Source organism: Nipponia nippon, unplaced genomic scaffold, assembly GCF_047370975.1.
Source record: "Nipponia nippon isolate SJK-2023a ecotype South Korea unplaced genomic scaffold, ASM4737097v1 scaffold_3, whole genome shotgun sequence".
Taxonomy (NCBI): Eukaryota; Metazoa; Chordata; class Aves; order Pelecaniformes; family Threskiornithidae; genus Nipponia; species Nipponia nippon.
Genome location: NW_028262347.1, coordinates 79680634 through 79695973, shown reverse-complemented (window position 1 = coordinate 79695973; position 15340 = coordinate 79680634). Strand labels below are relative to the sequence as shown.

Here is a 15340-nt window from a genome sequence, read left to right as displayed (position 1 = left end):
CTGTTCTCAAGGCAAACAAAAGAATACTTGTCATAATTTTATAATTATTCTTTAAAGTAGGCTGCTTTATAGATTCTATATTGGAGGCTACAGCATATATTTACATTATACACTGAGGGCAATGATGATCAAAATGAATCTTTTTAAAAAAAAGAAAAGAAGGGGAAAAAAAAGTTTGGCCACGTTTTTTTCAACACCCACAGTTATTTGAGGAGAGATTTCATACTACTAAATACAACCCATGCTACAAGAAAAAAAAAACCACACCACCCTCTCACCCCAAAAACCAGCAGAAGTATCCAGCCTAGGAATCCAGTTCTATATTCTGTATGTCTTGATAACAGAATTCCAACAGTAAGGATGGAAAAAAAAGCATGTGGCTATTTCTAGAGAGTTCTTGAAGTTTGGTAGCAATACAGCAAGACATAAATAACAGGCTTTCACTCTTGGTTCCCATATATATGTTGCCACAGCACAAGTTATTGACAGGATGTAGAGAAGCACCTATTGAGGATGTTTCACACTTTCTAGTATATGATCTCGTTTTCAGCTACTCACAGTCCTGTAATACCGTCACTCTCCACTTTACTCCTCTGTAAGAAGTCTGGGACAACAGACTAAATATGTTTCTTGAAAACTTAAGCTAGTTCCAAGGGAAGGATAGAGGGGAAAGAAAAAAAAAAAAAAAGAGAAAGAAAACACTTTGCCTGCAAAGAACTCTCCTGACTTTTGAAAATGTCAAAATACTAATATATTGTGCAAAAGTAATTCAAGATTTGATGGGAAGTTGCTGTCTAAACTAGCACATGAAGCTTTTGAAAGTCTACGGATGGTATCTCTCTTCTTGTAATCGCTGAGGATGCAACCAGGGCAGTGAAGCATTCTATGAGTACAGCAGAATGCAGAAAAGGCAGGTGGGAGCAGTTGTTGGAACTTCCTTGATCTTTTATTTCCCTTTATCAAAATGTTTATGGATGGTTTACTTTCTGGAGAAAAGACAGGATTACATTTGTGTTCCTTCACTCACAAAGACTTCAAACAACGGGCATTTAAGAAAAAAAAAAAAACAAACCAAACCCCATATCCTTAGGTACTATGAAATAATTTTTAAAAAATACCATCAGCTGATTTTTTTTAATTAGCTAAGTAAGCTGTTTGTTTAAAATAGCCTGTGATATTGAAATTGGAACACAGGAAGTGCATCAACAGAGCTGTGCATTTGTGCAGAACTCGTTACATGATGCAATCAGCAAGTGTCAAAGATGAGCAAAGCTGTAATCTGCACCTGCCTCCAGTCTCATTACATGGTATTTTTCTGCCCGTTTGGCAGATACAAATACTGTTTCCAACCCAGCCTTAAACATAAAAAAAAAATAATCCTCCAAACCCCAAACAAAAACCCCACCAACAGGCTTCACATCCCGCTTTTAAGAACAGAGAGTAACTAGACCCCTCTCTAAGTGAGGCTAAACAGTAATTCCACGCACGTCTACAATTCTGCAAAGCAAAATACAGGATCAAGACTGTTAACAGTTACACAGTATCTTCCGTGAAACATGATAAAAGGGAAAATGACCCTGTTAGTGGTAGAACTGAATCTTCAAGGAATATATAAGCTTTTCCATTAAAATTATTAATTCACATGAATAAAATTTTAAAATTTACTAATTCACATGAATAAAATTTTAAAATTTACTACCTTAAAGAACAAATACGTAGTGCTTACCTCCACAGCAAATGATGGCAGCAACAAAAAGGGATATATCGCTATCGTCCAACTCCAGTGCATTGAATTTCATTGCAAAATCAAATTTTGGCTCCATTATATCACAGAATGGCTTTCTCAGGCTTTTCAGGAACTCCCGGGTTATAAAACCATTTCCGTAGGCTACCAGCATCCCGTCCTTGTTCATCACAGATGCTAACATGGCAAATATGGCTTCATAAACTCCGTATTTTAACAGTGTCACTTGATCATTCAAGTCGAGATTGGAGAAGCCAGGGATAGATTTGGCAAATTCAGTAAGTTCTGTGACAGTCTCTACGGACGTACACTGGCAGCAGTGGAAGATTCGAACTTCTGCTTCCTTGTTCTGAATTCCATTGGCTACCAATTTTGCCACCAGGGTCTTCTCTGCCATACACAAGGTATCCATATCGTGTATAACAAAAGGCTACAGAGGAAAAAAGATACTAATTCAGTTACAAAATAATGGTAATTAATCATTGGTTTCCTAAAGAACAGGAATTTTGCCAAATTTTAACTTTCATGCTAATGAGTCTTCAACTGTCAATAAACCATGAGTTCTTTCATATTTCTGCATAAAGCCAAACCACGTGTTACAGAACTATGAACTGCAGTATCTAAGAACAAGTCTGCTCTGCAAACAACAATGCAAATAGTAAAATGCAAATATGTATGACGTATCTTTAATCTAGTTTTATGTAGCAGTTATAGTGAAGATCCAGAAGTACTGTGCTTAGTATGCATATATCCATCTCAGAGCAAATCCCAGAAGGTTCACAAAAGACTTGTATTACCTTCTCCAGAAGTCCAGGTTATTCTGCCTACACTCCTATCGATTCCTAAACTAACTACACTTGATGCACATCATGATGCTTTCCTGAAGTGTCCTAGGGGGAATACAGACAGTCATTTAAATATAGGACAGCATATTTGCACAAGAATGTGAACCCTGTACTACTCTTGTGTTTTATTATCAGATTTTCATAGACTATGCCCCAGCTGATCTTCCACAGAAATTCAGCTCATCTTTCTAGCTACGCTCAGTGCTAAGTCATCTCTAAACCCAGAATCCCACTAGAATGTCAAACACAAAATCTCAGTCTTGATCATGGTCTTTTCTGTAACCCCCTTAGTTTAAAAAGGTGCGTGCATTACAAACTGATGAGTCAGTCTCTTAAAACATTGTATAAAAAAATTCAGACTTTCTTAAGAACAATCAGAACTCAAAAATATTTTGATACATAGCTGAAGAGCAGCAATCAAAACAGAGGACAATCCACTAAAGAAAAACAACAAAACCCAATGCTTCCCAGCCTACCAAAGTCATGGCAACTGACCTTGAACATAAATCTGGTTCCATAAATGCTAAGCAAAGCACCTTCCCTGTGCTGTTTTGCTCATCTCAGATTAAATATCATGAGGAACAATTGGTGTTCTGTTAGAAACTCATAGAATTCACTTATTTCACTTAGAAAACTCTCAAACATGCTAGTTTCCCACAGTTATCCATTCTTTAAATGCTTATGGCAAGGACACATTCCACCTCACTTCAGTACTTAAGAGTTACACAGAACAGAACTTTCTGTGTGCATCTGGATATGAGTGGAAAGTGGCAAAGCAATAAACCCACCACATTTCTAAAACCTTTAAAAGATGTAGACTACCTTGTAAATCTTTTTTGAATTTATCATCATTTCACTATGCAGAAAATAGGTATGGCCAAGGACTTAGGAGCTAAATTGAAAAATGATACCTTGTCATCATGAAAAAAGCTAGTTCATTCTGAAATGAATTACAGTGGTGCCAAGAATTAGGATTCACTGAATCAACTGTTAATGCACCGTTCAGAAACAGGTGGATTACTAATTACCAACAACAACACCCCCCCCTTTTTTTTATTTTTCTGTGAAAAAGTCAAAAGAAAATTAAAATGTCTGTTTTCCCAAGAGATGATGAAATAGCTTAAAAAGCCCTCTCCTCTTCCCTGCATATTGAAGAAGGAGGAAGCAGCCTGTTTATAACATACTAGGTCTGATTCCTCATTAATTTTTACTTGTAAATTCCCCAAGACACATGCAAGTCACTATTAGCTAGTCAATCGGATGACTATCATCTGAGAGCCTTGATCGCCTCAATGCAAACACAAAAATTAGGATGCAATGATCTAAAATCCCTGCATGTACGATACGTGTTGTAACTTATGATTCTGACGTGGTAACAAGCTTGAAAAGGACATTATGCAGATACCTACTTGGTAAGGTGTTAAAACATGGTATTTACTGTAGGCTTATGTCAGCTTGTGCCCCAAAAAAAGTTTAAGCCTGTGCTTAATTTTATGCACCTTTTTAATCCAATGAAAAAGACTGGGATTATTCATATGCCTCTCTTTTAATGTAGAAGCCTGTAAGCTTGGCTAGACTAGACTATAATACGCCAAATTCCATAATTTTGAAGACAGCTTGCTTACAATTTTTATAACACTTATCCCCACAGTTACATGGTTTTTATTACGGCATATCTAAAACCTCTTCCCTGCAAATTTTTACTGAAGTTAAAATTGTTGGTAAAATAAGATACTTATCTTCTACATATAATTAACATAAATCACAACGGAATTTAAAAAAATATGCATAAAGTGAAACAAGTCAGTCCTTAAAATGGTTATACCATCTCATGTGCTACAAAACAAAAAGCAGTTGATAGCATTAGGGAGACCTTGGCTAAATTATCCTGAAAGAAAAATAACCTCTACAGCATACGTGTCTTCACAACCTTGCTTGCTTCTCCCTTTCAAAGTAACCATACAGTAAAGACCAGGAAGGCTGGGTGAGGAAATGGCCAGAACTGTAAACAAATAATTACAAACTCAAGTTTTCTTTCCCCTCCTGCCATTAGTATTGTGATTAAACCAAAAGTCATACAGAGCTCCTGTACACCCTAAAAGATAACAGTATTTATCCTGGCATTTGTGGCATAAAAACATTATCATTTTTTTTTCCACTGTCATAATAGGAAATTAGTTTTGAACCATTCCCCCCACCCATGCCAAGAGGTATTCACATTCAGATGTCTTTTTTTTTTGTTTTTTTATTAAGAACTAATTTTCTTTCCCTTGTGTGTCTACTATAATTCAAGGTTATGAGCTTCCATTTACAAGTTAATCACCTGATTTTCCTAAAGCTTCCTATTATACTGATAGTGGCTAAAAGAAACCATATTTACTATAGGTATTCTTTCCGCATATTTCATGTCTGTATTAGCATGACATTTATTTTCTAAAAGATTTGCGTAAGAGTTTAACAAGTTATTATAATCACCTTATGTACTTGCGAGCTTTACTTTAAAGTTACAGCAAAAGTACTTACTGGATTGTTGTTAGTTTTCCCTGCAAGGATGATTCTGGCTTTAACCTTGTTCATATTGAAGTTTTTCAGGTAAGCATCATGAATTCTTTTGGCAAGTGATTTAAGATCTGCCATTTCTGAATCTTCTACATAACTTTCACCTGTTAGAATTTCTGCTTTCAACTTGGCCTTCTCAGACCTTGGCATTCGTCCAAAACGTATTGCTGATGGGAAGACATAATTGTAAAACAAACGTAAGTTATACAAAAACCTATGCCTTTTACTGTTGCTGATTAGAGCAGTAAGACTTTCTGTCTAGAAAAACTGAGGTAGAGGTAGTATCTTTATTGTGCTAAATTCATGAGTGAAAAAATCTCATCTTTTCCAACATAGTCAGTGACTAATTATCAAGACAATATGTTAAACTGAAGGTAATCAGATGTTTCGAAAGACAAACTGGTACCTGCAATGAGCTAGAATGCATGCCTTTTTCCTTCTACATTACCTAAGTAGTTGTATTTTGTTTTCTCCATATTGTGTTCTACAACGCCCAACATGAAACTCAAAGTCCACCTGGGGAATTCTAAAAACCTGAGTAAACTCATGTCGGGAGCTTGGCAGAGAGCACACACGCCAGCTGGAGAGCTGCCTGGGGAGTTACTCTGCAGGGAACGCTGCAACGGAGTTGGGCCCGAATCCCATTTCTGATTCTGAACCTGCTGGGCCCTTCAGTTCCTTATGGACTGAATGTTCAGTTCAACGTATCTGTACTGCCTAGTGAGAACAATACAGACCAGAGACCCGGATTTATGCTCAAAGGCTATAGTCAACAAAACCTCCTCCTAGACCCAGAATTTTATGCTTCTTTTTTCAGCAGAGTAGCCCTTCAAGACTGGAGAGGATGAGGATAGAGTTTGAGCATCCAATATAGCCATTAGGGTACTCTTCTGAGAGGCACGAGATGCGAGTTGGAAACACCGCTGGATATGGAGGTCTCCCAGTTCTTGGGCAAATGGTCTTGCTATTTAGCAATAAAATAGGCGTGTCCACATCCTTCTTCAGTTTCAATTTAAAACTAAAACAGCTCTATTTTAAAAGGGCCCTTACCCTCTGATGGTGTGCGAGGTTTTGAGATGGCTAATATAGCTGGTTACTCCTACCACATTTCAGCATCGAACCAGTGAGAGGACAGAACCTCACTGCTTAGACTGAGCAATTCAGAGCATGTGCAGAATTAGCCCTTCAACATGTCCAAGGAATTTTCTCATGACATAAGGAGGTGTCTCATGACATAAGGAGGTGACTCGAGGCATGACCTGAAATACAGTTTTGGACTTCAATGGAAGTCCAACATGGAAGGCCTGTTTGGAATCTGGCCATGGGTCTATTGGAAAAGTGGAAGAATATCTGCTCTAAACTGAAACTTACCGTTTTAAGGTCGTGGCTGTAAATCTAGTTCTAGCTCTTTTCCTGAGAAGTATCACCTGCAAGTTAGCAGTCATCTCCTTCTCCCACTGCCTCCCATGTGTTTGCTGCAGTAAAACTGCTACTACTCCCTTCAGCTGGAACACAGGTGCCCACAGCATTTTAGCAGGCTGAAAAAGCTTCAACTGAACGTTAATTCCTGCCAACCAGCAGAGTTCCCTGCTCAATTCCTGCCCCTGAGATGTTACTTCATTGGCTGGCACACTCTTCCCAAGCCTGCTGCTTCAGGAAGGTTACCACCAGTCTTGCAGAGACTATCATCAGCCCTCTCCCAATGGGCCTTAATCTCAGTCAAGGCTCACCACAAGGGAGCCAGACTGCCCCAGAACCAGAAAGTCAACTCTCCCAATGTCTCTTGCTCTAGACCTCTAGACTATAATGGCATAGGCAGATTCCCCAGCCACGTCCCCACCCCAGCTATCTTGACTGCATAGTTTCCTTAGGAAGTTCATCTCCTAACCCACAGCTTTTCACCTAGCCCAGCATTTTCACCTACTTTTCACCTACCCCAAACTGCACCTGCTCCCCAGTTCAGCCTTGACACTATCAGACCTACGCAGGGAAAGCAAACTACTGTCATCTGGCCAACCAAAGTGTTCTTTCTCATGGCTTGGCCTCTCCCTCTTTACCAAAGTTGCTTAGCAAGCTACATACTGTGCATAAAACTGCCTTGTGGGTTGAAATCGGCCTGTAAGCCGCAGGCTTACCAGCCTTATCTTAAATCATTAACACAAACAATAACATAATTTTTAAACTGAATATCTAAACACTCTGAATTTTTACCATTCCATTTCACAAGCAACCTACCAGATTCCTGTTCCACAGTCAGCACAGATCTTCGCCCTCCCCCCACACTCCCTGAACCATCTGCCCAAGAGCTGTTGCACTGTAAGCTGAAAAATAATGAAGTCTGGTTTCCTACAGATTTCTATTCTACGTCATTCCCTCCCACAATGAGCTAGTTGTTCTCCTCCTACTCCTCTACAATGCCCTTGATCAGAATTCTTCCGGTATTGAAATTTATTTCAATGGGAGCAATGGTGCCAAAAGTTCTGGGTGAAGAAAGCAACTAAATGAACATTCATATGGACAAACAGACATCCAGCACAATTGTGTAAAGCTCATAACAGTACGTTTGGCAGCTGTGTATCAATTACATTAACTACTCATTAGGGAAACTGGTGTCCCCCACCACGATCTATACTGTAAAAATCTGAGGGTCGACTCCTATGTGTAAGTAAAAACGCTGTCGAAGTGCCTGCTTCCAGAAGCAGACTCTGGGTAGGAAGAAACAAATTATTAAGGACACTCTTACCTACCATTATGTGACATTCCAACTGAAAGGCACTTTTGAAAACGACAGTATTGGCACTTATTACGATTTTTTTTCTGAATTTTGCAGTTGCGATCACATTTATCGTAGATGAGTTTTAAACGAATTGTTCTTCTAAAAAAACCCTATAAAAAGTTTGAGAAAACAATATGTAACGTTAAAGAATGTCGATTACTAAACTTAATTATACAGGTAAATTTTTTTCTTTTTTATTGTTTATTGATGTCACTAGCAAAACAATATGCAAAGTATAACCTGTCCAAAGGTAAGAATCTATGCAGTGAATTGGTGTGTATGAAGGCATGTATAGAATGGAAAACACAAAAGGAGGGAGTAGCTCTCAGCCCTCTTCCTTGCGAGAGGACCAAGAGCCCAGAGTACCTGAGCAGATTTGTTCTTAAGGATTAAGTAAAACAGTCACATATTGCTTTTGTACGCATTCTCTCAGTGTCCTCTGTCAGAAATAACCTTCATCTTTCACGTGTGGAAGTTAGTTACACAGACACAGAGATTTAACACATCTTTTCTTCATCCAGCAAACGTGAGGGGTATGACAACACAGCACAGCATATAGAAAAAGCCATGGACACAAAAATGAGCATTACAGAAAAGCCTGCAACTCAACAGATCTTACCGTGACGTCTTGATACTGCAACGTTAAGGTTAGTCTCGTACCACGAAATCACAGGGTTAGCAAATTTAGCGACATTGCAACATTTTGCTTCATATGACATAACAACATGTCATTTAGACTGTGGGACACAAGTGACTATGATGTGGCTCCCCATCTCTAATAGATATTCTAGCATTATTCCGTAAGATTTATATTCAAATTATCATATTCTAACATTGTGCATGAAAGAAAAATGTACACATATACAATTATTTCTCTCACCTTACATTACAATTTAGAAAAAAATGGAAAACTAAAACATTAGAAACAAAAAGATTCTTATAATTCATGGGCCATATTATCCCAAAAATTATACATTAATGATAACATTAATTTTCCCTAGAGACAGGCACTGGCCCCAGAACTACAAGAGGTACAATACTAAGTGATTCAGGCAGAATGTGGTGGAGATGAGAAATTCAGGATTTGTTACTGTTCTGATGGAAACGTAGCAAACTGGCATGCTTCTCACAGCCATACTCCCAACACAAATAAAACACTAGTGGAGCATGTAGGCTTTGATTTTTGGTCACAGTTTAGTGTTTTAAGTTGTTTTAGTGTTTAACTAATTATATCTGGAAAAGCAGCATTAAAATTGTCATTGTGAATTGCCCCTGCTTGATGAAGGTTTGGTATTGAGTTATGGTATCCAGTTATGGCATCTGAACAATTTATTTCAGAAAAACGATCACAGATATGTTTATTATTTAAATAATTGTAATAGTAGAATTATATTAATTAAACATTTATGTAACAAATGTTTATCTTCATATAACCCTGTAAATAAAGCAACATGATTTAGGTTCTTAAAAAGAAAATTGTGACTGTACCTTACAACCTTCACAAGCATGTACTCCGTAATGGTAGCCTGAGGCTTTATCCCCACAAATTCTACATTCAATGTTTAATGCTCCACTGGGTGATTCATCTATGCTACCTGGAGCTGTGGCAAAATTAATGGATGAAGGACTGGATGCTGGTGAAAGGGTGTCTAAAAGAAAAAGGAACACTTCATAAATACTATACTATCAAGATTGATACCATTTCTATACTAAAACCACACAAAAAATGACCTTATTTTAAAAAAATAATCATGAGTTAACAATCATTAAGTGAACTAATAATTTGGCCATAAGTGTTTGAAAAATAATTAATATTTATTTTAACAGTGCAAACACACACAAAATACAGGGTGTACCTTGCTAATTTTGATGAGACATACAATGTCAACAAACAAAAAGCCTTACTGAAATAACTGTGATAACAAGAACTAGAAGGGTGATAGTGGTTCCTGAGGATTCAATAAATACGCACCACACAAAATAAGAGAAAACCAAGCTTTTTTGGATTTTCCTGTGTTCCATTTTTCACTCCGAATTTTTCAAATGTTTCTAATGGTTGGACTTGATGATCTTAAAGGTCTTTTCCAACCTAAACGATTCTATGATTCTATGATTCAATTTGATGTGAACATAAAATTTTTTTACCCCACAACTTAAAATAAGTAACTAAAACAACCTGAATTAATATTTCATTTAAATCAAGGAAATTTTCTTAACTATAAAAATGCAGATATACCATCTTTACAAATAACATAAATTTGAAACTGAAAAGCAGTATTCAACATGTGTCTACTGCTTAAGACAAACAGTATAAAATTTAAAAAGAAAAAAAAAAAACCCACAATGAAATAGAACCCTCCGTGACTTCAAGTTTGTATCACAATATCCGTTCAACCTGTCAATTGCTCTTTCCAGAAAGTTTATTAACAGCTCATCTTGCCATTACATCTTCCATCTCTTGTGCCATAGCGCTGAGCATCAGATCTATCACTATGGTATGACAAGAGACATATTCCTAGCTCACGCTGACTTACACTTAAGATACACTTAAGGTCCCTCTGACTTTTGAAGAGCTACTCATAGTTTTAAACGATGATCTAAACTGCGACCTAAAAAGCAGTTAGACAACTTCTCTTTCTAAAATGATTTTCTCAAAGTGAAAGCATGCTCCTGCACACCAGAAAGGCTGAACAGACTTTAAAAGGAAGGCAACACAAATGTCTGCTTCTAAGATAATCTAGTAATAGAAGCCTTGCTCAGATATTTTATGTTTTGATTATAATGGAAAAAAACATTTCTGAATTGTTATCTGAAGAAATACACTCTCCAGACATTTTACTACTGGATGAACATGTTACAAAACGAACACATTCCAACCTTAATTATTTCAATTAATATTTCCACCTTGTTTGAGGAAAATATTTTCTGAGGCCAGAATTTCTTTTATATTCCATCTTGCAACTTGCACTACAAAACTTTAGCAAATTAATGGGTGTGTTATTTTTAACAGAAAGATTAAGAAACACTCATGAATGTAGGTCAGCAAGTATTACGTTGGAAAAAACCTTGGCATAGAACTCAGAGTCTACATTGGCAGCACTGCCAAGCCCACAGGCATCAGAGTCATCAAGAACAGCCTAAAACCCAGGATTTTTTTAAAGCGTGATTTTCATTTCTTTTTACTTCCCTTATGGAATGTGAACCTTGAAAGTTTATGTTTTCCATCTTCTCTAACAGCAAAACTAGAATGTTCTGCAAGGAATACTGAATATTCAAATTAGAAGGTGACACTACAAACTGATCTAAATTATTGTAGGACTTGTACACACATACACACAAATAATTTCAAAAAATCATGTCTCTGGAGGACTACGTTATAAACCCAGCACGTAACAACTTTTCCTGTAGAAGGTATCTCTCTAATGTGAAGGTCTGCAACCAAAAGGGACCCAAATCATAGTTCTACAAACATGCCTTTGGGCAATAGTGCCAAGAGGCAGCTCTCCCTTCTCCCTTCACCACTCACACTATTCACTTCAACCACTTTAGCACAGAGGCAGTTGTAGTAGTGCAGTTTTTGAAAGGTAAAACAGTGATCACAGCCTGGGAATCGATTTAAAGCAAGAAACCCCCAAAACAAAACCAAGCAGAAAGTTAATCATAAACTGCTAAAAATGGCTCTACTGATTGCTAAAACCACAGTTTCAAAAGGAATACCTTACTGACATTATTGCAGTGTCCCATACCACTTCAATGATTTCCATTTTGATCTCTCAAACAAAGCCACTCACAGAGATCTTTTCACTAAAGACTATATGTAATGTATTAGCACTCTGAGACTGTTACTTTAACCAGGACAGAAGTCAGTAGCTGAACAATGCTACTCTTGAGAAGGGGGACAAAACAGCATGTTCAAAATGTCAATACACTAAAATATACTGGAATTCTAGGTGAGCTTTTAGGGGTTAGATTATAAATTGTTGGCAAACTTTTCACAATACTTTTTAAATATATGTAATTCGAAGAAACTTTAAAACATGGGGAATTCCTTTAGCGCAATATTGTGACTTCCTGTATGAGTACAACACATAGTAACTTCCTTGCTAGTAAGTGATTTTTAAAAGTTATTTTGAAAAAGGTGTTGATACTAATGATAATTTAAAACAGCAACTTCATGTTACAGTCATTTTTCAGTGACATTTGTCTAATAAATTAACTTTAGCCTTAAATATTTTAAGACCATGCTATAATCAGCTTATATATTTCTAGTGTCACTTAGTCATAAATAACAATTATTGCATTAAAGAAGTTTTTAATTTCTATCACTGCGTATTTATAAAAGAAAATTTTATGGTAACCCAGAAGTCTCTTACCTGTTATAACTGATCCATCAGATCCTGGACCATTTCCCAGTGACTGGAACTCTGTTAAACTTAAAGCTCCAGAGCTATCATCACCTAGAGACTGAGAGAGGTCTTGAATATTCTCCATATCTTGTAGGAACTCTCCAGATAAAGGGCTGCCTATATCATCCTCCTCCAAGGGAGTAAGGGGATAGAGCTGGTTTTCGGTGTCCACCATTTTGATCGAGTAGAGTAGTCACTTAAACTTCTTTACACTGGTCAAAGAATAATTAAAAAAAAAAAAAAAGCCTGTACTTACAATATCAGATTTATTTTTTTTAATATTTGAATCAGATACAGCACACTGAATACATGAATTCTAATCCAATAGTGCAATATACAACATTCTGTTGCTCCAGAAGCTTTATGCAACATGAATCATCAACAGGACGGGTAAAAAAAAAAATCCCCAAAATACTTCAATAGGAATTAAAGTTATGACAAGATCAATCTGTAGATTGTTGTTTTCTCTCCTTTGCTGACAAAAGTTACATATTGTGTTTCTATAGCAGGCATTATGCACTTCACACCAAAATTTACAGAAAAATAACAAATACCAATATGCATACATATTATTTTAAGCAGCCTTTTCTCACCTTATCTAACAGGTTTAGATATGTTGAATTGGTCCTCTGTTCTCATCTCTTTTAAATTTGTTTGATAAGTCTTATGACACTGCAGAGGACAACCAACTGTCTTATAACTAAAATCTTTGTATAAGTGGGCCAAACTAATACTTTTTCACCTACTGCAGTCAAAGAACACCTTCAGCAAGAGTGCTCCAGCACATACAATCCAATATATCTGTAATTCTTAGAGTTAGTTTTATTTCCTACAGTGAAATACGTTTTTAAAGTTGCCTTCAAAACTAGCCACCAGTGTCATCAACTTTGAGTGATAGCACAGATTCTTAAGAATATGTGGCAAATTTTAATTCTTCTTCTATTGACTTGTCAGATGAGGAATTAGTACATGTACTGCGGAATGTTACTACTGCTGCATATATATACTTCTGCTAAAAGAAACTAATCTTTTACACCGAGTAACTTGCATTACACTCTGTATGCCTACAAACACATACTGCTGCAGCCTCCTCCATGCAATGAATATGCACGGGCAGTTAGAGCAGCTCTGACTGTTACTGTGGTTACTGCTCAACACTGGCCTTTGCAAAGAACACGTGTTCGCTGCAGTTTATTGTGAAGCTTGAGACTGCCAATAACTGGCTATATAGGGATATACAAATGCTGATTTTACAGTAAAAGTGCTATGTTATGATATAAAAAAAAAATCTTCCTTGATGTTATTTAAAGTTTCAAATACCAACTAGTTTGATTCCTATGACACTAAACACTTTATATTAGGAAATCAATCCTTTTCTTTGATAATCTGAGACAGATTCATCCTATGAAAATCAGGCATTTATTCTGGAGAAAAAACATTTTTTTGGCTATGTAATTCACCAAAAGGGTACAGTTAAAAGTAATACAAAGTGCTGACTGCTGCTTTACATACTAATGACAAAAGACAGCCATCACTTGTATTCAGTTATGTAAAAAAAAAACAAAACAAACCCTTCAAAATGTTTTGAAGCAAAGTACCTCCAATCAAGCCTTTTATCCCCAGGCTGATGGCAAAAGTCTGCCTTCAATTACGTTTGCATAACTTTACAAGGTATTACACAGCTGTAACTCAGGGCAGAATGACCTACTCTAAAGAAGACTAAAGATTATGTTTGTAGCAACGTGTACATAGTATTTAAATTATTTCTTTTTCAGGTGCACATTCCTACTTCTTTCCGCTATTTCATGGAAAACCAATGGTGCATATATAGCACTCCTATTGTGTTTTCCAATGTGTTCATTATATGACTGTAAGGCAAAACAAACAATTAAAAAAAAAAAATCTATATTACATGAGGCTTTCTGTTCCACAATTTGCATCCTTCCAGCTAATCAATGTTACTTAAAGTATATACATTCAACTTGGCAAAACTTTCCTTTGATTTTCAGAGTACCCAAACTTTTTAATTGTGATACCAAATGGCTGTAGTGGTACATCCTGTGTACCCATTATTCATTTTTAGCCAAGTGAACAGACATAAAAACGTTAACCCCTCAGGTACAAGGGGAGATTGAAATTGTAGTGTAATCATAAGCTACGATGATTAGAACAAAATGATGTTTTATATATCCTTGGGCAATTTATTATTGTGCACTGTTGTACCTGTTTTTGAAAGAAACGATGTTGAGGCTAAAAAAAGAGTTTACTTAAACAGTGTCCAGTTAGATTATCTTTCCTGCAATTCATGAAAACAATACTGTTATAGTATTTAGCTTGTGGCACATTTTTTCCAACCCAAATACCATTATAGAGCAAAGATACAGATTTTTTTCCCCCAGTGTAATAGCTTACCATGTACCTGGAAGGACAGAACTAAAGGAGTAGCAGACACAAACACATAACAAAATCCAGAGCTTCTACTCATTTTACTCAGTTCACACACTGAAATGGAGTTCTCTATGAAAGTAAACACTGAAGATTTCAGGATCTGTTCAACATAACCGAGATGACAAAAGTTTTCATGAGGTTCATTGTGTTTTGGCTATTAAAACTGAGCCAAATACAACAGGCCGTTCTGAAGGCTGAAGACTGAAAGGAATCACAAATTACAAGAATCAGATCTCTAAATACCTGATTTTATAAACCAAACAAGATAGAATTCCACTCTCCCTTGAGTAGGAAAAAACCCAGATGCTGTCACTATTACTAACTTGCCATCTCATACTACAAGGACCCTTAGTAAAGATCTATTTGCCCCGTTTCTTTGAAACAAGATAGTATTAACTAGAAAAGGAAAATATATTCTATAGCACATGGTGTAGCAAATAAGAATATCTAGGATACTAAGAATGGGAATTTATCCACAATTTCTAACACCAGTTACAGACAACAGACATGTTACTGTTGATTTTACTTGGACATGTCACATTGCTACTCTATCACTATGCAC

At 36.6% G+C, this 15340-nt stretch overlaps 1 protein-coding gene across 4 annotated transcripts in view; it reads right to left on the bottom strand.

The window, feature by feature from the left end:
- The window catches only part of PPARA (peroxisome proliferator activated receptor alpha), a 45412-nt gene that overhangs the window by 7867 nt on the left and 22205 nt on the right, over nucleotides 1-15340 (bottom strand). For all 4 annotated transcript variants that reach the window (XR_015706268.1, XM_087764356.1, XM_087764355.1 and 1 more), the window contains exons 4-8: nucleotides 12298-12542; nucleotides 9413-9573; nucleotides 7896-8034; nucleotides 5113-5315; nucleotides 1727-2174 (exon numbers count right to left, since the gene is read on the bottom strand). Coding sequence is in view for 3 of the 4 variants with exons in the window: in XM_087764356.1 (XP_087620482.1) it covers nucleotides 1727-2174; nucleotides 5113-5315; nucleotides 7896-8034; nucleotides 9413-9573; nucleotides 12298-12505 (1159 nt within the window). In the remaining variant the exon portion in view is untranslated. The remainder of the gene's footprint in view (nucleotides 1-1726; nucleotides 2175-5112; nucleotides 5316-7895; nucleotides 8035-9412; nucleotides 9574-12297; nucleotides 12543-15340) is intronic.